Source organism: Azolla caroliniana, unplaced genomic scaffold, assembly GCF_043228905.1.
Source record: "Azolla caroliniana isolate FFs.n. ecotype wild unplaced genomic scaffold, voAzoCaro1.0.p SCAF_17, whole genome shotgun sequence".
Classification (NCBI taxonomy): domain Eukaryota; kingdom Viridiplantae; phylum Streptophyta; class Polypodiopsida; order Salviniales; family Salviniaceae; genus Azolla; species Azolla caroliniana.
Window position 1 is genome coordinate 16,743,692 of NW_028230452.1, and position 27,975 is coordinate 16,771,666.

The following is a 27,975-nucleotide window of genomic DNA, read 5'->3' on the forward strand; positions in this document are numbered from 1 at the left end:
CTTCCAATGTAACTATGAAACTTTTACTTTGCTGAGGGCTATACACATTGTGACATGCTCAATAAAAAGCATACAAGCAACTTCATATGTGACTGTAAATCTTCCAATGTAACATTATAATTTTTACTTTGCTGAGGGCTATAAACATTGCGACATGCTCAATCAAAAGCATACAGGCAACTTTATACGCCACCATTACGACTGTCGTAAGAATCAACATGACAAAAACTCATTCACAAGAATTCACAGTTTATATTGCCAATGATTATTCACAAGACCACACTTTGTAATCAATCATATGCAAGTAGACTTTCCATTACAACCAGAAGAATCATACATCTCCACTACTATATGTGGATTGCTGATCATTTTCATGGGAAGATTGCTCACTACACATTCCAATGAGCTCATCATATCATTAAGACTACTCACCATTAATATCATTGAGCTTACGATGATGATGGTAATGACCAAGATTGCGATATCGGACCCACATCCTGAATAACTTCCCGGTGACAAGACCAAACAAGTTTGATTGCCTCGGGAGTGCCAATGCCTGCAGCCCTCGGATCACCAGCTGGTCCAAACCTGTGATCAAAGAATCAATGGCATCATACTCTGGAAAAATGATGAAAGTAGCTTAATGCCTCTGGTGGGATGACAACAGACTACCATAAAAGCCCCTTTTGCTTCAAGTGAATTTACCATGATTGAGACAGGAATATAGGTAGTCTAATATCATACCAATGATTTTGTGGGGCACCAGTTGTGCGTGCCCTAATGCCCACATATGTTGTTCCATTTATTGTTCTTCCAAGAACCTCCTGAAGGAATATTGATAGAAGTTGTCAGAATGCAAATTCTAGTTTCATTCGCTATTGTTTACCAAAATATATATCAATAACATATCTATTGGAATAATCGGCTGATGCTAATAAACAATGGATTGACAACCAATATACTTTTCTAAATGTTCAAAACATGCACCGAACTAGTGTTGTGTGATTCTGCATTTCTTCCAGCCATAAACCCAATGCAAATCTTTGAGACATATCTCTAAATTATCTTTCAAACAAATAAACTACTTGTTTGCAATCCCGCAGCAAGTTCAAGCAAGACAACCAGCCATGATGAAGAAACAACTTTCAGACTGAAGATCCAGAGAACACTGCTTTAGCATGTTTCTCCACTAGCATAGGAAAGTACTTAATTGGCTAAGCAAGAACCCCCACATAATTGCTCTGATCCAGAAGGAAGATAGCTAATATCCCAAATTATGCATCACAAGGGGGCAATTAATTCAATACAAAGCAAAGAAGCTTGTGACTTCTTTTGACAATCTTATAGCTAGAGGTGAATTACTTTCTTCAAAGAAAGGTGAGTACCTGTATGAAATGAGAATCATGCGACACAACAGCTGCTGTCAAATGAGCCTCCATCCTCTCACAAGCATCCAGAACAAGTGGCAACTCTTCAGTTGTATAATCTGTCACAACCTGCACACAGAGATGAATATGAATTCTTCAAAGAATATTTCGCATTTCACATAAAGATCTTCACGTACTTGGAAGGGTCCAAATATTTCAGTTGTCACAAGACCAAAATATTCATTTTTCACTATTTGTTGAAGCGGCACAAATACTGCAGTAGGTTCTACTGCTCCATATACTTTTGGGATATTGTGATTCTCTAGTGGTTTTCCACCAAAGAGCAACCTCGCACCAGGAATCTCCAAAAGCTTGTTAATGTGATCCAAGATTTGGTCTGTTGTCACCTAAAATTACAGAACAAATACAAAAATACTTTTATCGGTTCAGCCTGCTCAACTTTCAATCCTAATACTCTACCAATCATAGCAGACATGTTCATCATTACAACATTATCCAAATAAACCAAACACAATATACTGATTTTGTATGAACCTGATGGAGACAGAATGTTTGAGTCATAAATCTAAAGGTACTCCAACCTAAAATAAATAGATATAATCACTCAAGTCATAATAGATCAGTCTGGATAAGATGTTAATAATATAACTGGTTGCTGAACAAAACTGGTGCTTCCTATATAAGCATCTGCATTAAAGTTAAAGCGGAGCATTTAAAACTTTATTTTAATTATAACGAAGGCCTTTTGCATATTGGTTCAAATTAACTTTTTCGAAAATTAAGAAGAAACATCAATACAGTTACGAGAATTATACCAATTTTGCCTGAGGGAATGACTACTCATTGGCTATCACAAAGTGCTTTGAATCTAGAATATAGATATATCCATAAGATAAATACAATAACCAATAGCTTATGAGAAAAAATAAATTCACTGAACCAATAGCCTATGAGATCCACAGATCTAGAGTATAAGGTTAAGAGAAGGCAGAGCAATTAATGAACCAATAGCCTATGAAGCAAGGGAAACGGGTGTCATATATCTGAACTGTGTTCTGGTTTAGATATAAACACAAAGTATTAAAATAAATATTTCTGGTTTCTATACTGCCCCGGTCATTCATTATGGGGCAAAAGCACATTTTGGAAATTTGACAGAACACAACACTTACAGTTAATAGTGAACCAAGTATGCTTTATCTTCAAACAGTTGGAACAAAAAAACTTACAAAAAGAGTAAGGATTTCCAAAACATACCGTAAGTATTGGCCCAACAGTTAAATCTTCAAGCTTCCTACGTTTTGCAAGTGTACTCAATTTTGACAGAAAGTTAGTACCCCAATTCTGGACAGCAAGTGGGGAAGTGTTCAGAGAAATCATGAAATTTTCCTTATCTTGTCAATAGTGTTTAACACTTTTTACATCAATTTCATTTGAGATAAGCTGAGATTTACCTTATGCATGAAAAGAATGGATTGTGCAGAGCACTTTTGGCCACTACATGCATACGCATCCTGATCACAGACCCAAGCAACATAATCTTCCTGAAAAATTGAAAAACTCTTAAGCCAAATACGGGTATGAAAAGCCAACTAGCTATGACATTAATCAATAATGCACATATCCAGAAACCATGGAGATAACTCATGCCATTCTTCCTATAAGCCATAATACCATACAAAACTAGGAAGTACAAACTACATTAACTTACCCAACATGAATGATAGTGACATTTCTACAGTGTATATCCCTACATAAACTGGCTCTTACCGCATACCAACTAAATGCACTGTTTGTGCCACTTTCAAAAGTAACTGCTACGGCCTATAGATTAAGACTAACTTGTTTTCAAATAACACTAACTCGGTCATGTCCAATGTACCTTTTTAATTATTCTGGAGGTTGAACTACGCAAAATCTTAGACACTAGATATTAAGCCATTTATTATATGGAACAGAAAGATCTAGCTCAATGGTCTGTTAAAGTAATTCAAACCACAAAAATAATGCAAAAGGGTTGCCATTCATATTGAGGAACAAAATCACCAGTAAAGAGCAGCATCCCTGAACTTGAGGATTCAAGAAAAAACCTTACATCTCTGACATCTGGCCCAAGAATCTTCCAATCAAAACCGGCATCTTCTAGTTTAACACGGCCTCTCAGATCTTGGGCAAGCTTTTCAGCTACTCGGGAACTTCCAGTAAACAATGTCATTTTCTGTTGTGCCTGCAATGGGGATTTCATGTTGAAAAATTGGAGAACATTTATGCCATTTATTGTAATGAAAACATGTGCACGTCATGGATAAGGTGTAAAAAGAATATGTTAGGCCTTGTTGATAATAACCAAGTGACTGGACACACATCACGATCCATACAGCATTGCCTACTGAAAGACCTTAACTTGATCAGGGTTGGTTGAACCTGGTCAAGAAAGGGTGGTATATCGACTCATTCATGAAGTTGGAATGACTTCACTACAGCAATGAGGTTCCTACCAGTACACAAAGAGGCACACATACAGTAGCCTAACTAATCCTTCCCATCTTGTATGTGAATGGCATGGTGATCCGTGGAGGACATACAGGCTCTGAAGAGAAATCTGAGCCACAAATTTGATATGAAGGACATGGAAGGACCGAAGCACATCTTGGATATGTGAATCACTCCAGATAGAAAGAATCGGCAGATTCACCTCAGGTTGAATACATCACGTATGCCATTAAGGACACCAAATTGGACAGAAGTTACAAATAGATTCAACTGTGGCTTTCACACTATGTATCATTACCGTGGTTTTCTCAATATGGGAGTGATTCACTGAAGGTCAACGCTCCACAGTGGTGGCCGTCCTTCACACAGCTACGCATATAGAAGTGCATCATCACTTTATCTGGGATCGTATTGAAACGAGCTGGATCACTCTACTGAGCGCACACATTGAGCAGCACTGCAGAAGCATTTACAAAGGCCGTTTCTGCCACACGTTTCTATAACTATTGTGGGTTGATGCAAATTGAGGATGTTGACATATTTTGGTAGTGATGTGTGTGAACACACTTAGGATAGTGATGTGTGAACACATTTAGGACAGTAATGTGTGAACACACTTAGGACAATGATGTGTGTGAACACACTTAGGACTACAGGGGCATTTTTTCCCTCTTTAGGAGGTTTTTTCCCCCTGTCTTAAAATACTCTTACAACCCTAAAGTGGTTGAGCCTTTTGGGATTCAAAGCAAGAACCCAACAGTGGTATCAGAGCTACAAAGCGATATTTGAGCAGCAACACAACGGCTCTCATACGCAGTCCATCTGTGCCATCTGTGGTGGCGTTTTTCTGCTGTTGAAAAAACAAATTTCTGCGTGTTTTCTTTCTCTGCACAGTTTCAGTTGTGTTTTTTTTCTGCCTCCAAGTCGATTCAATCCTAGAAAAAGCCTCCTTGAGTCTTCCAAGACATTCCTCCAACCCTCAGAAATCAGATTGCTTCCCTTTTCTCTTCACTTGTTCATCTTTGAAGTCAAAGAGGTACGCTATTCCCTTTTATTCATTCAGCAGTCCATTTTTTTACATCAAAACGTGTTCAGTCCACGGCCATGGCTGAGACCAACGATGTATTTCAAATGCTTGCTGTTGAGGATAAACTGGATGGAACAAATTACCCTCTTTGGGCTTATATGATGCACCATGTATTGGTAGCAAAGGGGTTGTGGAATGTGGTTCAAGGGTCTGAAAAACGTCCTGTTGTTGAGAACACAAATGCTGATGGTACTGATTCTATCGAGGATGTTGATCATCCTGCTGATGACCATACTACAATTTCTGTTGTACCAACTGCAGAGCAACTTCGTTGGGATGGTAGAGATGCTCAGGCACATGCTTTGATAGCTTTGTTTGTGAAAGTGCCATTATTCCCCATATTCCCTCTTGCAAGACAGCAAAGGATGCTTGGGATACTCTTACCACTTTGTACCAAGCAAGAAATGAGGCTTGTGTTGCTTATCTCCGAAAACAATTGGAGAGCGAGCACATGAATGAAGGGGATTCTATGGACTGTTGTCTTACAAAAATCAAAGATTTTAAGGAACAATTAATTTCTGCTAATGAAATGATACCAAATAGTTCACTTGTGCAGACCGTTCTAAATGGACTTCCTGATTTATATCAGAGTTTTGCTTCTACTCTTTGTTTAATGATGAAAGGAAATCCCAATGCCTTATCATTCGAGGAGCTAGTCTCTGTTTTGTTACAGGAAGATCAATCTAGGCAAAACAGGTCTATTATGTGTGTTGCAGATCAAGCTTTCCTAGCTAGTCAGAAGGGCAAAGGTAAATGGAACTCTTTTGCTAGCAAGCAAAGATTTGCTAATAATTCACAAGTGAATGAAAAAAAACAAGAGCAAAAACAAAAACTATTTTGCAAATATTGTAAAGGAATTGATCATATTATAAAGAACTGTCCAAAATTGGCTGCAAAAGAGGCAAAGAAAAAAGAGGCAAGACTCGTTGTTACAGATGTTTCTGCACCAAAAATAGAGTCTCCAAATCTTGTGCAGAATGAAGAATGGGCATTTACTACTGTTTGTAGTTTTGAACCATCTTCACTTGAACAATGAATGTTTGTTGCACAATCAAATGTTTGGTACTTCAACAGTGGGGCAACCAAACATATTACCTCGCAGTGCAATTTCTTCACTTCATTGGAGCCTGCCCCTACAGGGAATACTATCGCATGCGCCAACAACTCATCTTATCCAGTTATGGGTGTTGGTAAGATCCTTTTGACTACTGCTGATGGTAGTCCTTTCATCTTGTTAGATGCTTTGTTTGTGCCAAGGATCAAGAAAAATCTGTTGTTAGTTTCAGCATTAGCCAAGGTTGGCTTGGTTGTTAAATTTGTTGATGACAGGTGTACAGTTCATGATCTGTCCAATGGGGATGTTATTATTGCTTCTGGCATTTTATGTCGTGGGCTGTATAAGCTCATAGATTATGAACAATCTATAAATGATTCAGCCTGTGCAATACAAGATTCTCAAGCTATTTCAGATGCAAAGATTTGGCATGCATGCTTTGGTCATCTGAATTTTGCAAGTTTGCTTTGTCTGCAGAAATCTGAAATGGTGTCCTCCTTGTCCAAACTTGAGGCACCCCGGAAGCATGTTTGTGAAGGCTGCATTTTGGGCAAAATGCACCGTTCATCCTTTCGAAAAGATGGTTTAGTTCGAGCTACGCAGAAATTGCAGCTTGTTCATAGTGATGTCTGTGGTCCTATGCAAACACATTCTCTTGGGAACTATCTTTATTTTGTGACTTTCATTGATGACTTTTCTAGGCATGCATGGGTATATCCATTGAAGGGAAAGGCTGAAGTGTTTCTGTGCTTCAAACAATTTCTAGCTTTCGCTGAGAATGTCATCATGTAAAATGGGCACCCTCCGTTCTGATCGAGGGGGGGAGTATATGTCTTCTGAGTTTAATGCATTTCTGGCTGAACGTGGGATAAAACATCAGTGTACAGTGCCGTATACACCTCAACAAAATGGAGTGGCCGAAAGAAAGAACAGGTCACTCATGGAAATGGTGAGGTGTATGGTCAAAAGTCAAGCCTTACCACATAGTTTTTGACTTGAGGCTGTCATGTGTGCAGCATATGTACTTAACAGGTGTCCCACTAAAGCACTGCACTCTATCACTCCATATGAAGCTTGGCATGGCCAAAAGCCATCTATTGCTCATCTGCGTGTTTTTGGTTGTTTGGCATATGCATTCGTGCCTAAACAACACCACAAAAAATTGGATGATAAAGCAGTGAAATGTATTTTTGTAGGATATAGTTCTGAAAGTAAAGGCTATCATCTGTATCATCCACAATATAAATGCATTTTAGTTAGCTGTGATGTTTTTGTGGAGGATGCAATTCAGCCACTTCTTTCATGTACCAAGGAGACATCAGTTAGCTCCAAAGATGTGTATGACACTTTGTTGCCTCTGTTTACAAGTGGACAATTAAGTGTTGACTTACTTGAGGCACCTTCTCAGCCTTTGGAAGCTACTCATAATGATGCAGATCATTCTATTTCTGATGCAGACTTACATGATGCACTTATTAATGAGAGGGCTGATATAGAGGAGGCAAAGACTGTGCCTAGATGGCTGTTGCAGACTTTGCAAGACAGTAAATTTGATTTTCCTTTGCCATACCGTACTCGTTCAAGTTATCATAGTGCTTCTTTTGCATCAGATTGTTATGCAATGGCTGCCTCTAGTCTTTGCAATGAGAGTGAGCCTGTTTCTTTTGATGAAGCACAAAATTCAGAAAATTGGATGGCTGCTATGCAATCAGAATATGAGGCTATTATGAAGACTGGTACATGGTCTTTATGTGACTTGCTTCTTGGCAAGAAGGCTATTGGCACTAAGTGGGTATATAAACTAAACTGTAAACCTGATGGAACAATTGACAGGTATAAGGCTAGGCTTGTTGCGAAAGGTTATGCCCAAGAAAATGGCATTGATTTTGATGAGACCTTTGCTCCACCTGCCGTATGACTACTGTTCGTAGCATCTGTGCAATTGCAGCTCATCGTGGTTGGAATGTACATCAGTTGGACATTAAAACAGCATTTTTAATGGTGATATTCATGAGGAAGTGTATGTATCCCAGCCCCATGGTTTTGTGCAAAAAGGGCATGAACACAAAGTGTGCAGGTTGCAAATGGCATTATATGGCTTGAAGCAAGCACCGCGTTCTTGGTATGAAAAGATACATGCCTATTTGATTGCATTTGGGTTTGAGAATAGTCCAACTGAAAGTACCTTATATGTTAAGCGTGCTGATGATGTATTTCTGATCATGGTTGTGTATGTCGATGATATGTTGCTCACTGGTCCCAATGAGAAGCATATTGCTGACTTTAAGGCTGATTTGCATGCCTCCTTTGAGATGTCAAATTTGGGGCATTTGCATCATTATTTGGGCATTCAATTTATGCAAGTTGATGGTGGAATAGCATTGTGTCAATCGAAATACATCAACACATTATTACAGCGTTTTGGCCTTGAAGACTGTAAAGCTATTGCCACTCCCATGGAGTTCGGTTTACGTTTGAGCCTTCATGATGCTGGAGATGCATTTGATGATGTTCTCTATCAGCAGGCAGTTGGATGCTTGATTTACTTACGCATAACCCCACCTGACATTCAGTTTGCTGTCATTAAGCATTAGCAAGCAGTTAAGCGCATCTTTCGCTACTTGAGTGTGTTAGGTGTAGAGGCCCGTAGTTCGCAAATTAGGTAATTATTCATGTATGTGAACACATTGTTCACCTGGACAGGACACCTCCTTTTGTAATGTGAACACACCACTTTCTTTGTAAGGTTAACTAATATAATAACCTTTTTTTTCTTGTGTACCAATCAAGGCGGTTGGGTACACCAAAGATTTGTGTGTCTCTACTCTCATCTCTACTACAGTCCTGTTTGCTGAACGTCATCTCTCAATAGTTGATCTGTCAAACATCCCTCTTTACCTTTAATTGGTATCAGAGCCGAATCTCTTTCCTCTGCTTTGCTGTTTTTCGTTAGATTCAGAATCAGCAGAAAACACAGATTTAAAAAATAAAAATAAAAAATCTGTCAGACCCTTTCCTATTGGTATTCTGCTCAATTTCTGAAGGCATCTGTCATAAATCTTGGGAGCAATGGCCTCCACTTCAGCTGAACTGAAAAAACCTCTTTGAAATCAAGAGATTTGATGGAAAAGGTTTCGAATTGTGGAGAGAGCGTATGCTGGGCATCCTCTTTCTAAGAGATTGTGAAGATGCTCTCGTAGAAAAGAATCCAGAGAGCATGGAAAATGATGCTTGGAACACTCTGAATAAGAAAGCCATTACATATATTAAAATGGTTGTTTCTGATGAAATTCTTGTAGATGTAGACGGCTTGACTATACTGCCCATCAAGTTTGGGAGAAACTTAAGAAAACTTACGAGAATACTACTCCTATGAATCAGGTGCATTAGATGAGAAAACTTGTCAGTATTAGGCTTGATGAGTTGAAAGGTGCAACAGAGCATCTATCGTTATTCACAGGTACTCTCTCCCAACTACAAGATTTAGGCTTACCAGCTTTTGATGACAAGCTCAAAGCTATCTCCTACTTATTGTTACCCGTAAGAATATACGGGGAGGCATAAGGGTATGTGTAATGATGTGGTTGATGTGTTTGTGTATTATAAATGAATGTATGAGGATGAGTATGTGTATATGAACACATGCATATTTGTGTGCATGTGTACAAAGGTGAGAAAGTGGGTAAGTAATGTAACTCCATACTTGTCTCATTCTTTATTTGTAACGGTTACATCTTGTACTATATAAAACCCACCCATGGGGCATAATGGGAGAGACATTTTTCCCCTCATTTTGTGTCATTTTGTATTTGTCTTTCTCTCTAGCTCTCTCACTATTGTAACCCCCTTGGGAGGGGGGTGAAGCCATTCTAGGTTTCACCCCCCACCCGACAACACTTTTGGCACGCTTGGTGATCTGTGTTTCCTCACAAACGAGCAACAACGAATGGATGTTTAGCCGCAGACGACCCAGAGAACCAACATGACAAGACTGGCCAATAACAAGGTCCGTCACACGCCAGGCAGAAGAACGTGCACGGCAGAAGCCGCGCATCAGCGACCTCAGTACTACCTACCGTGAGTGCAAAGGGGATTCTTCGCTCCCCAAATACCTCGACGAGACGCGGGGACCATGCTCACCACAGCCACCCTGTGGCCTTTCCCGATCTGCCGTAGCTCCCACTATGGCCTTTGCCTACCCCCGCTTTAACGGCGAAACCGACACTGCAACTAATATTCGCATGTTCCTGAATGTCTAGAATGCAAACCACATGGCACAGAATCTCTTCAAGACAGTGGCACACCAATCGAAGATGACAGAGTTCGGATTAACATTAGATGGGCGTGCGGCGTTCTGGCATTCACAGATGGACTTGCCAGCTATAACAACCTTCGATCAGCTGCAGTTCGCTTTCTTGCGATTCTTCCATCGGAGGGTTCCACAACGCGAGATTCTCGGGCAGTTTTATACAATTAAGGAACTACCGATCGAGACGATAGCGGACTTCAACTTATGTTTCCAAAATTTACGACGGAAACTGGAACGAAGCCCCGCGGAGGAGGAGGCTCGGGAGACATTTCTAGCAGCTTTACGCCGGCCCATCCGGGCAACGCTCAACAACAATAGCGTGAAAGGGGAAACGGCGGATATGGTAATTGAACGAGCGTTACAACTCGAGTTGGATGACGAGGAGGAAAGGTTTTCGATGTCATCCTTACGACAAGCGTTACCTCAGGATGAGGAACGCCAATTTTGTCAAGCAATCCAGTGCACGATTTGCTTGAACTCGGGGCATTCCGCAGTGGAGTGCAATATGTGAATCCACTACCCAATCTGCCACTCGAAGGTTCACACAGTCGACCAATGCGAGTACAATATGTTAAACAGAGCCACTCCCGCGGTCCACAGCATGGACACACAGCGTCAACCGCACCGGGCTGAACAAAGGAGGCAAGAAGACCGACCCTGGTATAAGGATCGCAACCCGCGGGAGGACTGGTACAACCGGAATCGCCGGAATCACAACGAGTCTGAGGACGACGACCCAGAGGACGAGGATTATAGTGGACATCCAAGTTACGCCAAAGGGGGTCAGCGCTACGAACATCAACGCCCGACAAACAAACGGGGTGGCTTCAATGGCTATCGGGTTAAGCCTCGGCAATATAGGGATCACCGGCGTTACGACGAAAGCTCGGGGGATGAGCGGCACCAGGAACGACGGGACCAATAGCAGCCACCGCGTACGTTCCGACAAACGAGGCCGGACCGTGAAGAGCAAGTAGCACCCGGAGAGCGGCACACACCACCTGGGGCCGAGAAGGGAGAATCAAGCATCCATTGTTTTATTTGTCAGCAACCCAGACATTATGCCACACAATGCCCGACACGCAAGGGAAAGGGGCCCGCCGTCAATACGATTACGGCGGAGGTACAAGTCACGACACGTCAACAAACAAAAACGGCGGATTGGGCTGTGCAGGACGAGGTACGACGACAAGCCCAAGCCTGGGTGGAAAAAGCAAACGCGACCTATACGGAACGTATGCGGCAGGAGTCCGCGAACACAATGGAGCGAACAGAGAATGAAAGACCGGGGTTAGACCCCATTTGGCAGGTGTTAGCAGGTTGTGAAATCACGTTAACCATGGACATATCGACGGTCGTCCTCGCTTTGGACGCCCCATGAGCGTACCCAGTGCTTCTGGGCAGACCATGGCTTCAGACAACAAATATCAAGCCGAGCTGGCAACATGAGTGTATCAGTTTCCGGCATGGACGCACCAAGGTTCGCGTACCTACGGAAGGCAACACGCCACAACCTAAGGGTATAACACCGTTATACGCGGAGGACATAAATATGTTGGCTGGGGTGGAGGATGCCGAATTGGAGGCGTACCTCGACGAACATCCTCGGATTATTCCGCTGTTCGAAATAGATGTCATCGCAACTACGACAGAATATACTACGGCCACTGTTCCGCACGACGAGCCATACGAACCAAACCCAGAGTCCATATTGAAACTCAGCAGAGCACCGACGGCATTTGAAAGGGAAATGGAGATTTCACGACGAGTCACCGCTTCCGCTCTCGAAGAAGTAAATGTGGGTACGGAATCCGAGCCCCGGTTCCTCTCCATCGCAAAGGAATTAAGGCCGGACTAGAGAATCACAATGATCGCACTACTCACGGAATATAAAGATGTGTTCGTTTGGGCTCACGAGGACATGAAGGGGTTAGATCCCAAGTTCTATCAGCATATGATCAATTTAGCAACTGATGCGAAACCTGTCCAGCAGCGCCGCTACCGCATGAACCCCAATTACGCGACCCACGTGAAAGAAGAAATTGACAAGCTCCTGAGGGCCGGGTTTATACAGCCAGTTAAACAAGCAACATGGCTAAGCCCGATAGTGGTTGTCCCAAAGAAAAACGGCAAAATACGGGTATGCGTAGATTCCACGTGTTCGTCGACGCCTCGGACATAGCAATAGGAAGCGCGCTAATGCAGCTCACCGAACCAAACTGGTACAGGCCAGTATACTACACAAGTCGTAAATTGCCAGCAACAGAGCGTAACTATTCCACAACAAAGCGGGAGGCGCTAGAGATGATCTATAGCATCAATAAATTCTGACACAATTTATTAGGACGGAAATTCACGTTCCACGTGGATCATTCGGCATTATTGTATTTGGTGGAGAAACAAGCCCTGATAGGGAAATTGGCATGGTGGATGCTGCTGCTCCAAGAATTCGAGTTCGTAATTCAGCACTGACTAGGAACGCAACACGTAGTGGCAGATTTTTTTCGTAGACTTGAGAATGGAGAAACAGTACAGAAAGACGGCGACGATCTAGAGACATTCGGCCGAGGTAGTCGGCAAACAATGAACAACGACAACTGACAGTCGGCGACGGCAGAGCCGGTCAAACAGTCCGGCAGGCGGCTACCGACCGAGCGACGGCCGTCATCTGGCAGGGGGCCAGAAAGGCACGGCTGAACAGAGAGCCGGCCGAATAGACAAACGACCATGGCCAGAAGGCGGAGACCGCCGGGCACAGCTGACCGACGACAGACGGTCACAGGCAAAGCCGAGCAGCCGGTTCGTGAACTGGACGGCACCAGCCAACGTCCGACAGAGTTGACCGGAGAAATGGTGACAGCCGTCGAACAAAGGGTCCCACAAGTGGCCGCCGGACAGAGCCGACAACCAGCGGACGACGACAGAGACAGCCCACGGAGAGACGGCCACAGACAGACAGCAGATGGGAGAAGAAGATGATCATCAGAGAATGAAGAAGAAGAAGAAGATGATCATCACCATCACCACCATAGAAGACAGAGAGGGTATGACAGAAGCAGAGAAGAAAAAGAGGAGGAAGAGAAGAAAACGAAAAGACGGAGAAATGGATGAGGATGAAGCTGAGTAATAAACAAAGAAAAAAGAGAAAACGAAGAACAAGAAGAAAACGATGCAGATAGAAAGCAGGCACAAAGAAAGAAAAAGAAAAGAAGAAGAGGAAAAGGCAAAGAGAGAGAGGGGCATTGGACAAATCTTGAGGGAATCATCACAGTGTGAGGAAATGGAAGGGCATTTGACAAAATTTTAGAAAACGAAAGGGTATACATTCCTTTAGCAAAACTCTCTACACTCGTCTCTCTATCATATCAATTTGATGCAGAGAACCTAGGAAACCATTTGAGGCCTTACATCAAGCGCGAAGTGCTGGACGGAAGATGGGCAACAAGTGGGCGGCCATAGTAAAGCTCATCTTGGGGCGGACAGCCACACAGTCAAGATGCGCGGCCGAGAGGATGGCCAGGAGGCGCGATTGAGAGCACGATCGAGAATACCGCCGAGACGCGCGGTCGAGAAGATGGTCGGAACGTGTGGCCAAGAGGACAACCGAGATGCACGATAGAGTGTACGGCCGAGACGTGCACTCGAGAGTACGGCCCAAATGCGCGACCGAGACTAGGGCCGAGTGATGGCCGTGAAGACAAACCAGAGAGGAAAATTTCAAAACATTTAAGGGTAAAAATTTTAGAGACCAAGGGTACAAAATATAAAACTCACTTCACGTGATAAAAGAAAGAATACACAAATGCACAACACGATTTCACAACCCCTGCCACATTGAACTAGTCGATTGGTGTATGATCCAATCGCGACTTGTGCTAACCGAACGAGAAGGTTCGAGTCAAGCAAAGCTCCGATCGAACTTATCGATCGTAGAGCAGTGATCCGGTCGAGGGATTTCCGACCGTTTAGACGACCGATGGAGTTCCGATCGAGAAGAGTTGCCATGGTGAGTGGGTTCACCGTGCAATGCACTGTCCCACAAGCGTGCCATGTGTTACCCGTAAGAATATACGGGGAGGCATAAGGGTATGTGTAATGATGTGGTTGATGTGTTTGTGTATTATAAATGAATGTATGAGGATGAGTATGTGTATATGAACACATGCATATTTGTGTGCATGTGTACAAAGGTGAGAAAGTGGGTAAGTAATGTAACTCCATACTTGTCTCATTCTTTATTTGTAACGGTTACCTCTTGTACTATATAAAACCCACCCATGGGGCATAATGGGAGAGACATTTTTCCCCTCATTTTGTGTCATTTTGTATTTGTCTTTCTCTCTAGCTCTCTCACTATTGTAACCCCCTTGGGAGGGGGGTGAAGCCATTCTAGGTTTCACCCCCCACCCGACAACACTTATGACTTTACCGGATTCGTGGGAAACATTAGTTGTTTCACTATCTAATAGCCCCACCTTGACCTTCGATGGTGTGTGGGGCTCTATTCTCAGTGAAGATATTAGAAGACAATATAGCGGAGAAGGTAGTGGTTCAGCATACAATATTAGGGGGAGATATGATAAGAGGAACCCAAATGTAGGACAAAGAAATAGAAGTAAGAGTAGAGGGAAAGGAAAACAACAAGATATCACATGCTATCATTGTGGCCGTAAAGGTCATAAGAAACCTGATTGTAGATATTGGAAGATGGAACTAGAAAGGAAGAAGAATGTAGGAGAGAAGAAAAACAAAGATGATAAGTTTAATACACCAGAGAAAGCTAATATGGCTTCAAATGTTATCATTGAAGACCTATCTGGTGAAGATGGTGATGTACTTTGTATTACAAGTGATGCCTTTATAGCTCATGTTTAAGACATGCAAATCACCAAAACAGATGTTATTGATGCTTTATTGTCAATCGATGATGGGTTGACACAGACATGGATAGTAGACTCCGGGGCTTCTTTTCATGTTACTCCATGTTTGGAGTGCTTTACCACATTTGATGCAAGCAGTTATGGAAAAGTTTATCTTGGTAACAATAGTGCTTGCAATATTGATGGTATTGGAACCATACACTTGTCTTTGGATAATAGTCAAGAGCTTGTGCTCAAAGATGTTAGGTATGTACCTAGCATTAAGAAAAGTTTGCTATCTGTAGGACAGATGGATTTGCATGGTTACACCACATTATTCGGTGGTGGATTATGGAAACTAAAGAAAGGATCTATGGTTATTGTGAAAGGTTGCAAAAAGGGCACTATGTATTGTTTGCAATGTAAAGCTTTACCTGGAAAGTTTCTTGCTATTACTGAATTCAACTCTCGTTTAGAGCTTTGGCATAAGAGATTAGGACATGAGCCAAAAAGGACTTGAAGTCCTTTCTGCTTTAAAAAGATTTGATGTTAAAGGATCAAAGCTAGTTTTTTGTAATGATTGTCTATTTGGCAAACAAGTGAGAAATTCTTATTATTCTGGTATCTCTCATAAACCAAATGTGCTAGATTTGGTGCATTCTGATGTATGTAGCATGCCTGTAAAATCCTTGGGCGGTGCTGCATATTTTATTTCCTTTATCGATGATTATTCTAGGAAGATTTGGGTGTACTTGATGAAAAGAAAAGGTGATGCATTTGATGCATTTAAATCTTTTCATGCATTTGTGACTACTCAAAAAGGGACAAAACTGAAATGTCTCAGAACAGATAATGGGGGTGAGTTTACATCTGCAGAATTTAAGTCTTGTTGTGACTTACATGGTATTAAAAGAGAGCTTACAGCTCCATATAACCCTTCATCAAATGGGGTGGCAGAAAGGTATAATAGGACCTTGTGTGAGCGAGTACGATGCATGCTGTTCACAGCTAATCTACCTCATGAATTTTGGGGAGAAGCATTAAAAACCGCGGTTCATATATGTAATCGTTCGCCCAACAAGTCCTTAAAAAATGGAATCCTTGAGGAGGTTTGGTCTGGCAAACCAGCCTCATATGACCATTTACGAATTTTCAGTTGTGAGGCGTTTGTACACATTAGAAGTGAGCTGAGAAATAAGCTCGATGCTAAGTCCACCATGGGCATTTTTATGGGCTATGGTGATGAAGGTGAAATGGGCTATAGGATTTGGTTACCTCAGTCCAGAAAAATTGTACACAGCCGGGATGTTGTTTTTAATGAAGAAAAATTGCTGAAAAATGCTTGTTCCTCTGTTGGGAACTCTAAGAGCATTACATTTCAGCAATTACAGCCATCCACAAAATCTGAAAATAAATCTCATGATGCTATACCAAAGGTTGAATATGATGATCGACCGGTTATCTTTGAGCCAGAAGAAGTTGGACAGCAAAGAGATGCTCATGAAGGTATTGGTCAACGAGATGAAGGTACTGAAGAACAAAATATAGATGTCGAACAACATGCTGGACATGGTTTGCAACAGCCAGAAAGTGCTGAAAATGATTTTCCTCCAGATTTAGAACCAATCCCAGAAAATACTGATCATTGGGTACGTAGGTCTAATCGTTCAAGGAAGTAGGTATATAGATATGACCCCTCTTTGCATTATGTCATGCTGTCAGATGAGGGTGAACCTCTTACTTATAAGGAGGCAATGTCATGTGAACTTAGCAGTAAGTGGGAGCTTGCAATGCAAGAAGAAATAAAATCTTTATATGCAAATGATACATGGGATCTTGTGTCCTTACCTCAAGGAAGGAATGGTGTGGGAGCTTGCAATGCAAGAAGAAATAAAATCTTTATATGCAAATGATACATGGGATCTTGTGTCCTTACCTCAAGGAAGGAATGGTCTTCCAAATAAGTGGGTTTATAAGGTAAAGTAAATTGAAGGGAAACCAAAATACAAGGCAAGATTAGTTGCCAAGGGTTATGCACAGAAGGAAGGTATTGACTTCCAAGAGGTCTTCTCTCCTGTTGTGAAGATGACCACACTTCGTGTGCTATTTGCTCTCACTGCAATGCTTAATTTGGAGTTGTACCAAATGGATGTAAAGACTGCTTTTTTGTATGGTGATATTGATGAAGAGATCTACATGAAACAACCTGAGGGTTTTGTAGTCTCTAACAAGGAGCATTTGGTATGCAAACTAAAACGTAGCTTGTATGGCCTAAAACAAGCACCACGACAGTGGTATAAGAAGTTTGATACTTTTATGCTTTCTCAAGGCTTTGATCGTAGCTATGCAGATCATTGTTTATGCACGAAAAAGGATATCGATGATAGTCCTATCATACTTGTTCTATATGTGGATGATATGTTGCTAGCTGGGAAAAGAAAGACTAGTCTTGATGCTCTAAAAGATCAACTGAAATTGGTCTTCTCTATGAAAGATTTGGGAAATGCAGAGCATATTTTGGGCATGAGAATCAATAGAAACAGAAAAGACAAATTGTTGTTTTTGTCACAAGAAAAGTACATTGAAAAAGTGCTTAACAGATTTAATATGGCAGAAGCAAAGTCCCTTGGAGTTCCTTTGCCGTCATATCTTAAACTCAGCAAGGCTGATTGTCCAAAGGATGAGATGGAAATCAATGCTATGAAGGGAATTCCTTATGCATCAGCATGTGGTTCTCTAATGTATGCTATGGTAGCTACTCGTCCAGATATTGCTTATGCAGTGGGAGTAATCCCGGGAAAGCACATTGGGAGGCTGCCAAGTGTGTTTTCAGGTATCTTAAAGGTACACAGCGAAAATGTTTATGCTATGGGAAGGGTGCATTAAATTTGCAGGGATATTGTGATGCAGACATGGCAGGTGACTTGGATACACGTAAGTCTACTAGCGGGTATATATTTACAGTTGCTGGTGGAGCAGTGTCTTGGTGCTCCAAATTGCAAAAGATTGTAGCATTGAGTACTATTGAAGCTGAATATATTTCACCTACAGAAGCTTCAAAGGAAGCTATATGGCTCATCAGACTTGGTGAAGATCTTGGCATGTCTGTTAGTACTCCTGTGTTAGGATGTGATAGCCAGAGTGTTGTGTATCTGGCTAAGAATGCCATGTTTCATTCGCACACCAAACATATTGATGTGCAACATAACTTTATCAGACAAGTTTTGGAGGATGGTCTAGTCACATTGACCAAGATCAAAACACAAGATAATCCTGCAGATATTCTCACTAAAAGTCTTGGCAAAGCTCAACATGAGCATTGCATACAGTTAGTGGGAGTTACTTGAATGTTCACATCGGACCTTTAAGTGGGAGGTTGTTAGGTGTAAAGGCCCGTAGTTCACAAATTAGGTAATTATTCGTATATGTGAACACATTGTTCACCTGGACAGGACACCTCCTTTTGTAATGTGAACACACCACTTTCTTTGTAAGGTTAACTAATATAATAACCTTTTTTTCTTGTGTACCAATCAAGGCGGTTGGGTACACCAAAGATCTGTGTGTCTCTACTCTCATCTCTACTACAGTCCTGTTTGCTGAACGTCATCTCTCAATAGCTGATCTGTCAAACATCCCTCTTTACCTTTAGAGTGGTACCCGGTCACTTGGGTTGTTTTATCCCAAGGGGGGATCACTACCGCCAAACCTGCATGCTTTTTCTGACTCTGATATGGCTGGTTGTTATGACACTCGTGTGTCCACAAGTGGTTTTTGCTTCATGCATATCTTGGTTGAGCAAGAAGCAGCCTACTGTGGCCACTTCTAGTTGTGAGGCTGAGTATAGGGCAGCTTTCACAGCTACAGTTGAGTGTGTGTGGCTCAGACGCCTTTTAACTGATTTGGGTGTTGGTCAATCTTCTGCCACCACCATCTTCACTGATAGTCAAAGCGCAATGGCAGTTGCGAGGAACCCTGTGTTCCATGCTCGCACTAAGCACATTGAGGTGCATTATCACTATGTCAGGGAAAGGTTCTCCGCTGGAGAGATCAGTTTGGCTTATGTGCCCACGCAGGAGAACATTGCAGACCTCTTCACAAAGGCTCTGCTCTGCCTAGGGAGAAGTTTGAAGCTTTCCGCAAAGCTTTAGGCCTAATCCCATTTGTGGATTCATCTCTATCCACATAGCTTGACACTTGTTTAACCATGAGTGTCAGCTCCTTGTTCACCGCATCACTCCCAAGGGGGATTTGTTGACATATTTTGGTAGTGATGTGTGTGAACGCACTTAGGACAGTGATGTGTGAACACACTTAGGATAGTGATGTGTGTGAACACATTTCGGACAGTAATGTGTGAACACACTTAGGACTACAGGGGCATTTTTTCCCTCTTTAGGAGGTTTTTTCTCCCTGTCTAAAAATACTCTTACAACCCTAAAGTGGTCGAGCTTTTTGGGATTCAAAGCAAGAACCCAACAGAGGAAGTGTCCAAACGTAGATCACAGATCAAGGGGATCGATGTACATGCCCATCAGGTGGGAGATGGAGTTCCAACAGAACCACCATGTCGATGCCTACATATGCATACATAGAGGGAATACCAACATCATAAGGATACAGATGGGCATTGTAAATCCCAGACAGTATTGGCCTTTGGTAGGAGACTGGTGTATATAGGACACTAGAGGAAAGGCCAATTGGGGCAGACTAGTGTTAAAGTTTAAGTATATGTAGAAGAAACTTAGGACTTGGAGAGTGGTGGTCTCTTTTTTTGCTGTTGAGGGGGGGGAGAGAGAGAGAGAGAGAGAGAACTCTCGCACATTGAGCTGTATCTGTTCGTGAATAGAATAAGAAAGAAGAAAGATGTATTAACATCTTTTAAGAGACCAAAATAGCCTATAAGACAGAACAAGAGATTACACCTTAAAATTTTCTTGACTTCGAGAACAACTTTCTTTCGAGTGTTATGACATTGGAATTGATTATCTATCTTTTCTGTAGTTTCATTGTAGGATCATTATATTAGGTCAAACAACAGGATAGTGCGTTGACTATCTCCGATAGTTTCAACCCATATTGAAGACATGCCACCTCCAGCAATATCATAGAGGAGGCCATGAACGGTGACATCAATCAAAATGGACTCAATATCAGATGCATTAACAGATGCTAACAAGAGCATCAATATCTTCTGGCCAGTCTTCCACCTCCACCCACATCTATCCACACTTCACAACCATCTCTCCCAAGTTTCGAGCAGTCTTCCACCTCCCAGATCTGTCCCCCTGCTGAGATAGTGAAAAAGGCAATACATACACATACTTCAAAAGTATGCTTCAGTGTGCACATTCTAGCATCTTGATCTGCTAATCTCAATTCCTAAGTTGAAATAAAATGTAACATACAAATTATCACATCTATAGATTCAAAGAAAACTGCTTACATGATGCTATTCCTTCCATCAACTTAGTCAGAATGTCCCGCCTAACATCTTGGTTCAAAGTTCCCAGTTGTATTTACATATTATCCACTACCTTTACAAAGGATTGAATAGTCTCAAAGTCATCCAGCATAGGTGATGATCTTGGTTCCCATCAAACTGCTATTTGCATTTGACATACATTGGGCTTTCTATAGAGCACCATTCATCAGTTCACAATCAAAAGTAAAACGATGAATAAAGCACATATATCATGAAATTCATAATCAGCATCACTGAAATGATGTACAGAATTTCATACAGAAAACAGAAAGATCATAATTCATGGATCCGCATAATCAATGTAAAGATTGACGTAATCATGCATGAAGCATGTATATTGTTACATCCATATCAACAACATTGATTTGATGTATAGAATTGCCTACATATATCAACCAGATACATCATTGACAATAATCATATGCATATCGGAGTACTGATTTTAAAAGTGATATTCACCACAATTGACAATATTGATATGAGTCCCGATTAAATTAAACAATGTACATTGCCTTCAGTAATTAACCAACAAGCACTGCTTTCATATTAAATGTAAAGAAATACTAACCTCTAACAAGAATTTGTTCATTGTTACACCATCACAATTCAAGAAATCCACGTCAGTATCGGGCATCCCACATTCATGGAGAAGTCTTAACATTTGTTCCATCACAACACTGACCTGTCATCAACTATGTTTTAGCCTCAATATTATTGATCCAGTTATGCTCATATATTTGATGCTAACATTGATAATGCACACAGTTCAAATACTTTAAAAAGCCCAACATTATCATCCCATGCCTCTTGGAAAAGGGAATTAATCCGGAACAAAATCAACTGAAGCAAAAATAAAAAACTTACTATACATTGTGCAAATGCTGATGTGTTTTCTCAATTTAAAGTAATCTAGTCACTCAAGGTACAAGGTAGAGAGCTAAATGCCCTGACAGCCTATGAATCTCCCCTACAGCTAGAATGTTTTGCAGTCTTCATTACAACATTCTAGAGTTTAGGGTCTAGGATTTAGAGTGCCACAAACACAGCATGGTCAAATCAAGAAATTGGTGCAGAAACAGAGTGAGGAAATGGTCCCCATAGTGCATCAGGCCCAATAACTATGTTTCCATGAACAGAGAGATAAAATGGTCTGTACAGATATGGTGATCAACAAGTATGTTTGTATGTTTTCAATCCAACCAATACATCAATATGAAAGATTCTATTGCTGTAGGAAAGCAATACTAGTTAGTTAATACTTTTGGATAGCGTGATATCTCCTAAAGTAGGCCTATATTGCGTAACTAGAACTAATACGGAAAAATATTTAGTGAAAGCTGTCATTGAACATAAACTAAAAGTCTTCTATGATAAATTTGGGTAAAAAAATGCTCTTATCAAGCAATCAATAATGAAGATTGAAAACCACAAATTACTTCTGTCAAGCATGATTCTTTTTAATCAAAACCTAAAAGGTGGATTTTTGTTTTTCCAAAATAAGCAGTGCATTACAGGGAATTGATCAACCAATACATGTGCAATGGGAGAAAAACAAAATGGCATACCTTACTATCAAAAAACAAAATGGCATACCTTACTATCAACCTTAAGTAAAGGTTTGTTTCCCATGTATAGAGCACCAAGCACTTGCAAAAGAGGAATTTCAAGTGGAAAATTGAAGGGTGTAATAATTGCAACCTGCAAATGCGTACCACATAAAGTCCTTGCAATTCAAAAATCAAATGCATGAGACAACATTTGATATACTTGATAAATAGATGCATACTTTCGCATTACATTTTTCTTGGCAAACAGAATATGATTAACTGAATTCCTGAACTACTTTCTTTTTTATAAAGCGGACTTCTATATTCTTGCCTTCTCTTTGATTTGTATCTTGGAAACATTGGTGGGAGACCTGTTTTTCAGAAGATTCGAAACTGATCCCTCTTCTGGAGATTTGTATTTTGACAGACTCGAAATACAATAGGCATCCTATCAGCATTTATTTCTAGGATGCTTTTTAAGATTATATTTATCTCTATAACCATCAATTACCTATGGTTAACTATATTCTCATATAGAACATTATGTATTTTTTCTTATTATGCTGGAAAAAGGGTTTCTATATCTGTTCAGCAGGATTTTAAGTTTGAATGGTTTTAGATATCATAATAATAGTATAAATGTAATCACCATTATAGAAAAATTCAGTTTACTCAGTGTATAGAGCAATAGCCTAACCTTAAATGATAAATCTAGGTTCTTTCCATATCTCCTACGATTTTCAGAAAATGTTTAAAAAATTAAATAATATCGCAGTTGTCATTCTTATTTTCACTCAATATACTCTCCGATGATTCAAAAATAAAAAAAATCTAAGTCACGATACTAATTTTCACTCCAATGCTTTTATAGTCCATTTAAAAATATATATCTAAATCTCAGGTTCGAGCAATGCATTTAGGCACAACAGCAATTTTTCACTGCTTGATAAGATATTAATTAGAATGCTGATTTCAGAGAGATTTGTACTTCAATTGTAACAGGAAAAAGAACATTATACTTACAGGACCATAAGGCCAGCGGTATCCATTACTCTGTTGGCCTAAATGATTGCCAGGCACAGAAAAAGACCGAGCCAGAAAACGAACCTTAGAAAAACATAAAGAAAAATATGTCATCTCAGAGCTCCGCAAGTGTCAAACATGATCATCAATATTTCAATCAACCAGGAAATCATCATTCACCATCATACCTGGTCTCCAGAAAAGTTTTCCAGGAACTTTTGTGTCACAGTAACTTCACCAATAGCCTGAGGAAAACTCTTTGGAGAAACACGTTGAATTAATCTGGCAAAGAATTTCTCGATCTGCAAATAGAGCATTCTCATATTGTGAAGGGCATAGAAGATAGAATTGTAAATTTGGTAGAAAGACTGAACTGTAATGAAAAACTAGAGGGAAATCAAGAGCTATGCCTCAGGTTGCTTCAGAGCATAAGCTGCCTTTGCAGAAACATCACCATACAAAAGATATCTGAAAAAAATTTGAAGATCCAAATGAGACTCTCTCAGAAAAAATAAACCCCACAAATTTCATGCAAGATGTCCAGAATCTAGTTACAGCCTTTCTAATTTGCAAGTATAGCAATGGTGATAACCCATTATACGACATACAGTGGAAACATATGTCACATAAGGTTCCTGATAACCTAAGAGAGAAGATTTTCCTCTGGAGAATGATGAAGAACTCAATAAAGATACAGTATAAGGGCAGATAGACACCTCCACGTACTCGAGCGTTTCTTTAAATAGAGAGGCCTTCATGTCAAGTATAGCTATCCAATCAAAGGTTGGAAAGAAAATATTCTAGATTTCATTAGCACGACACTCCCATTATACAATGGGATTGCAATTTCTAGAAATTTCCTTATTTTTAAAGTGATTTGGATTTCTAGGAATGTACTTATTTCTATCATTGATTGTTATGGGGTCCATTTCCCTTTCATCTTAGTTCATTGCTCACAAAAAAAAATCGAATATAAAGATTAGACTGTTGTTAAAATACTTTGTTCTTACCATATGTCAATTACAGTATGTCCATTATGACCACAAACTTCATCACTAAAAATCATCTCTTAAAGCAAACCTTATTAGTTTTACAAACCAACTGTACTTCTAAGGTCAAACATTTACAGTATATACCTAACTCAAAAAGGGAAAATATGCTTCTCATATTTATGGATCATAATTTTAATTATTTTCTGTAAATAAAATGTGCTGAATGGAAGGCAGATAGCTCTGATCTAAACATATCATAGGCTGGGAAACAAAAGTGAATCCAGTACCGATTGACGATGGCCTTGATTTGGGAGCTACGGCCATGGTCCCAGCAGACAGTCTTCATCTGGCATCCAAGACTATTGTTTGATCCTCAGTGACATTTTCGGATTGTCTCAGTGGGATTGCAGATGGTGTCAAATAAACAGGCATGCAATGCCAATAAGAATGAATCCCACTCTAATTCTACCACTTGGTTGCATAATTGAAATATCTAATTGTCCAAGGTGGTTTGTCTACATCCTGTTTCCATCTCTAACAGATGTGAACTTCTTGCATAAGATGGATGTACATGTTAATGGTTGGGTAATAAAACCAGGGGGAAATACAAGGCCAAATTGTAAGGCCAATGCCCACAGAAGAATGTGAAATGCATTTTAATACTGTGACACCTAGTCAAGAAAATGTCAATACTTATTTCTACAGTTTAGACTTGAACTCATGTAATACTTTTGGTGGTCTCTCCATAGATCAATGATGGCAGTGAAAACTCGAACATAAACACACACAAAGCTCGGCCAGACACAACTCCCCCTAAATCATATGCATAAGCTGGAGCAGAAACTGCCATAAAACAAGTATGATCCTCAGACACTGAAACAAAAAAAGCATTTAATACAAAATCCCTAGAATACACTAGTCAATTTTCAAGCTCTTACCTTTCAGGATTTCTAAATGGATTATGAAGCCCAGACTTAGGACATGACCTTAAACTCTCAATAAAAGGCTGCAAAAGGAAAACAGAGAACATCACAGGCATCAGCATAGAATTTTAAACATCTCCTATTTACAAGAAGATCACAATAGACATATATCTCATTAGATTAACTAAAAATAACAAGATCCAGAGTGTACAACCACTAGCAAGAACTGCATGACATCGAGGCAAAACATCAGAATAGACTCAAACCCAAATTGGCGATAGTCTTTCATAAAACACCAATAAATAGAAAGAATCAAATATAATCACAGGAAACAAGACACTTGAAGTCATTTGCAAAACTGTTTACATGTAAATACTCAGTTATTTTGGCAAACTGACTTTTGCATGTCATTACATTAACATTGTAGTAGCGTTCTTAGGCAAAATGTCCAATATTTCTCGGCATGTTTGTCTAATAAATTATTATGACATACTGTATGCTAAACTTAATTCACCTTTTCTTGTTATCTGCAGCACTTATGTCCATATCCACCTTGGTAAATTCTTTTGAAGAGTTCATACATATATTTCCATGGCTAATCTACACAAACCTTTGCATGCATACTTTTTGTCATTAAAATTAATTATCCCGTCATTAAAATATGCTCTTATATTTGGATTTCCTAAATTAACAGTGTGAGCAAACTTCATAACAGGGTTTCCTGAGATTTTGGCACTATTTCCATAGCTAATCCACATAAACCTTTTCATACATACTTTTGTCCTTGATATTAATTATCATCTTGTAAAAAAGAACGTTCTTATATTTGGATTTTGGAAATTAACTACGCAAATTAATTTATCGTATGAGATTTTTGCACTAATGATTGAAGACATTTTTTACAACAATTTCTTTCAAGCTTCAATATTTACACATTAGATATATAGAAGAACAAGTTCTGGAACACAGTATTTAGAATAGACATATGAAGAAAGTATTCACAGACCAAGTACTAATTTCATTTCGAGAACAAACTGAAGAAGGTAATGAAATGTTACTTTGGATTTTTAAAACCATGAGATTATATGGGTGTACACATGTGCATGAAATTACATGGAAACATTTGTTGAAATCTTCACACTGAAGATCGAATGGACATATCAAGAAGGTATTCACAGACCAAGTACTAATTTCAGTGCAACAACAAACATAAGAACGTATTGAAATATTCACTTTGGATCTTGACAACCATGTGATTATATGCCTGTTAAACATACACATGAATTTCATAATGGCTTGTAGAAATCTTCACACTGAATATTGGAAACATAGTTTACGAGCTTTCTTTAATATTTATGTATTAGAGATATCGAACAAAATGTTTTGGGATCAAATTTCCTAGAATGGACACATGAAGATGACATTTTAGTCTTCTCCTTACATAGACCAAGTACTAATTTCAATTCAAGGACAATTTGAATAAGATATCCAGTTCTCATCAATCTGAAAACCAACTACTAACTAGAAAACACTTTTAATGTAACATAACAATGAGCGGAAATTGGGCATTTTGATTGCTTTGCATACTAGATGTATTGCATTAAGAAGCTATCTATTTGGAACTTGCTTTAGAAATCAATAAGTCTCAGATACCTTCTCATTACGCCAGCCCTAGGTACATTGTTACTATCTAATGCATTTCAATATTCAGAACCAAGATTTGCACCTGCTCATAATTCAATTTTGATAATTGGAACAACGTGTTCCAATAATCTTCTGTTCTTCTATCTATCTAATGCATTCCAATATTTAAACTTAGATTTTGGAATGCCTCGTATGCTCAATTTCATTAATGAGAATATTATGAGGCAAACAAACTCAAAGCTTTCACAGCAGAATGTATATATATATATATATATAGACCATACCTTTATTTCAGAAGTGTTTGTGTCAGGAACCTTCAGAAAAGGATTTCCATTCAAAGGATCAACTATGTCTATGGATTTTGAAGCTCCTGTCCATTTTCCATGTACTGAAGAAAGAAGGGATAGATAAGCAGTATATGAGATGAAAGCATGGTGAAAAACAGTATGCATGAAGCAGAGGAAGAATGGAAATCTTCCCCATGCAGTGAGAAAAAATTAAGGCAAACCGTACGAAGTGTTAATAACGGCCAGTCAGAAGTGCATGCATGTTACAGGAGAAAGAATGAGATCTTCCTTTACCTAGATTCAATACTTCTGCCGGTTGCAATCCCGAGATCTGGTCAGGATCGAGAGTTGCAAACGTGAGACTAGACGCTTCTCTTCTGGAAGCAGAAGGGAGCTGATCGAGTCTAAGAGAACATTGCGAGCTGATCTTATAGCTACGTTGAAGAAGGGAATGCAGACACTATTACCTGGAAGAGAGGAGGAACGCTGAAGCAACTGTTTCCGCTTGATATTGGCTAGGGTGATGAAGAAAAGGTGGAACGCATCTGGTAGAAAGAAGTTAAAAGCTGTGAGTTTCACCACAAGACGAAGGAAGAAGGAGCGAAGTTCAGGAAGAAGAAGAAGAAGAAGAAGACGAGGAATGAATAATGGAAGATGAGAGATAAAGGATGGAGTGAAGAGACAGTACCTGGTAGAAGGCGAGCATCTGTGCAGAAAACCTGCAACGAGACGTCGATGATGATGATGCAGCATCATCGCCATCGCCATCGCCATCGCCATCGCACTTCCTTCCTTCCTTTCTTTCTTTCTGATCAGAACACGATCCAATCAAATGTTCTTCGGTTGCTCGCTTCGCTCAGTCTCTCGAGAGAGGATGCACAGTT

The 27,975-nt window shown here is 40.1% G+C and overlaps 1 protein-coding gene across 1 annotated transcript; it reads right to left on the reverse strand.

Moving 5' to 3' along the window:
• On the reverse strand, positions 1 to 27,975 carry ALDH12A1 (aldehyde dehydrogenase 12A1). The gene is made up of 17 exons (XM_087333026.1): positions 27,780 to 27,975; positions 27,559 to 27,636; positions 27,386 to 27,468; positions 27,089 to 27,192; positions 25,176 to 25,243; positions 23,656 to 23,713; positions 23,434 to 23,547; positions 23,246 to 23,329; positions 22,269 to 22,373; positions 21,244 to 21,357; positions 3,484 to 3,615; positions 2,843 to 2,932; positions 2,646 to 2,732; positions 1,565 to 1,774; positions 1,386 to 1,496; positions 745 to 824; positions 1 to 588 (listed from the first exon to the last, which is right to left on the reverse strand). Exons 1-17 carry the CDS (start codon positions 27,869 to 27,871, stop codon positions 450 to 452), a joined length of 1,749 nt encoding a protein of 582 aa, XP_087189152.1. The 5' UTR covers positions 27,872 to 27,975; the 3' UTR covers positions 1 to 449.

Excerpts from the sequence above, each read along its gene's own strand:
- ALDH12A1 (XM_087333026.1), bottom strand. The coding sequence starts at position 27,871 with ATGGCGATGGCGATGGCGATGGCGATGATGCTGCATCATCATCATCGA. Across the intron at positions 3,616-21,243 it reads TGAACAAATTCTTGTTAGAG|GCACAACAGAAAATGACATT; the intron begins GTTAGTATTTCT and ends TCCCCATTGCAG. Across the intron at positions 2,933-3,483 it reads TTGGGCCAGATGTCAGAGAT|GAAGATTATGTTGCTTGGGT; the intron begins GTAAGGTTTTTT and ends TCAATTTTTCAG.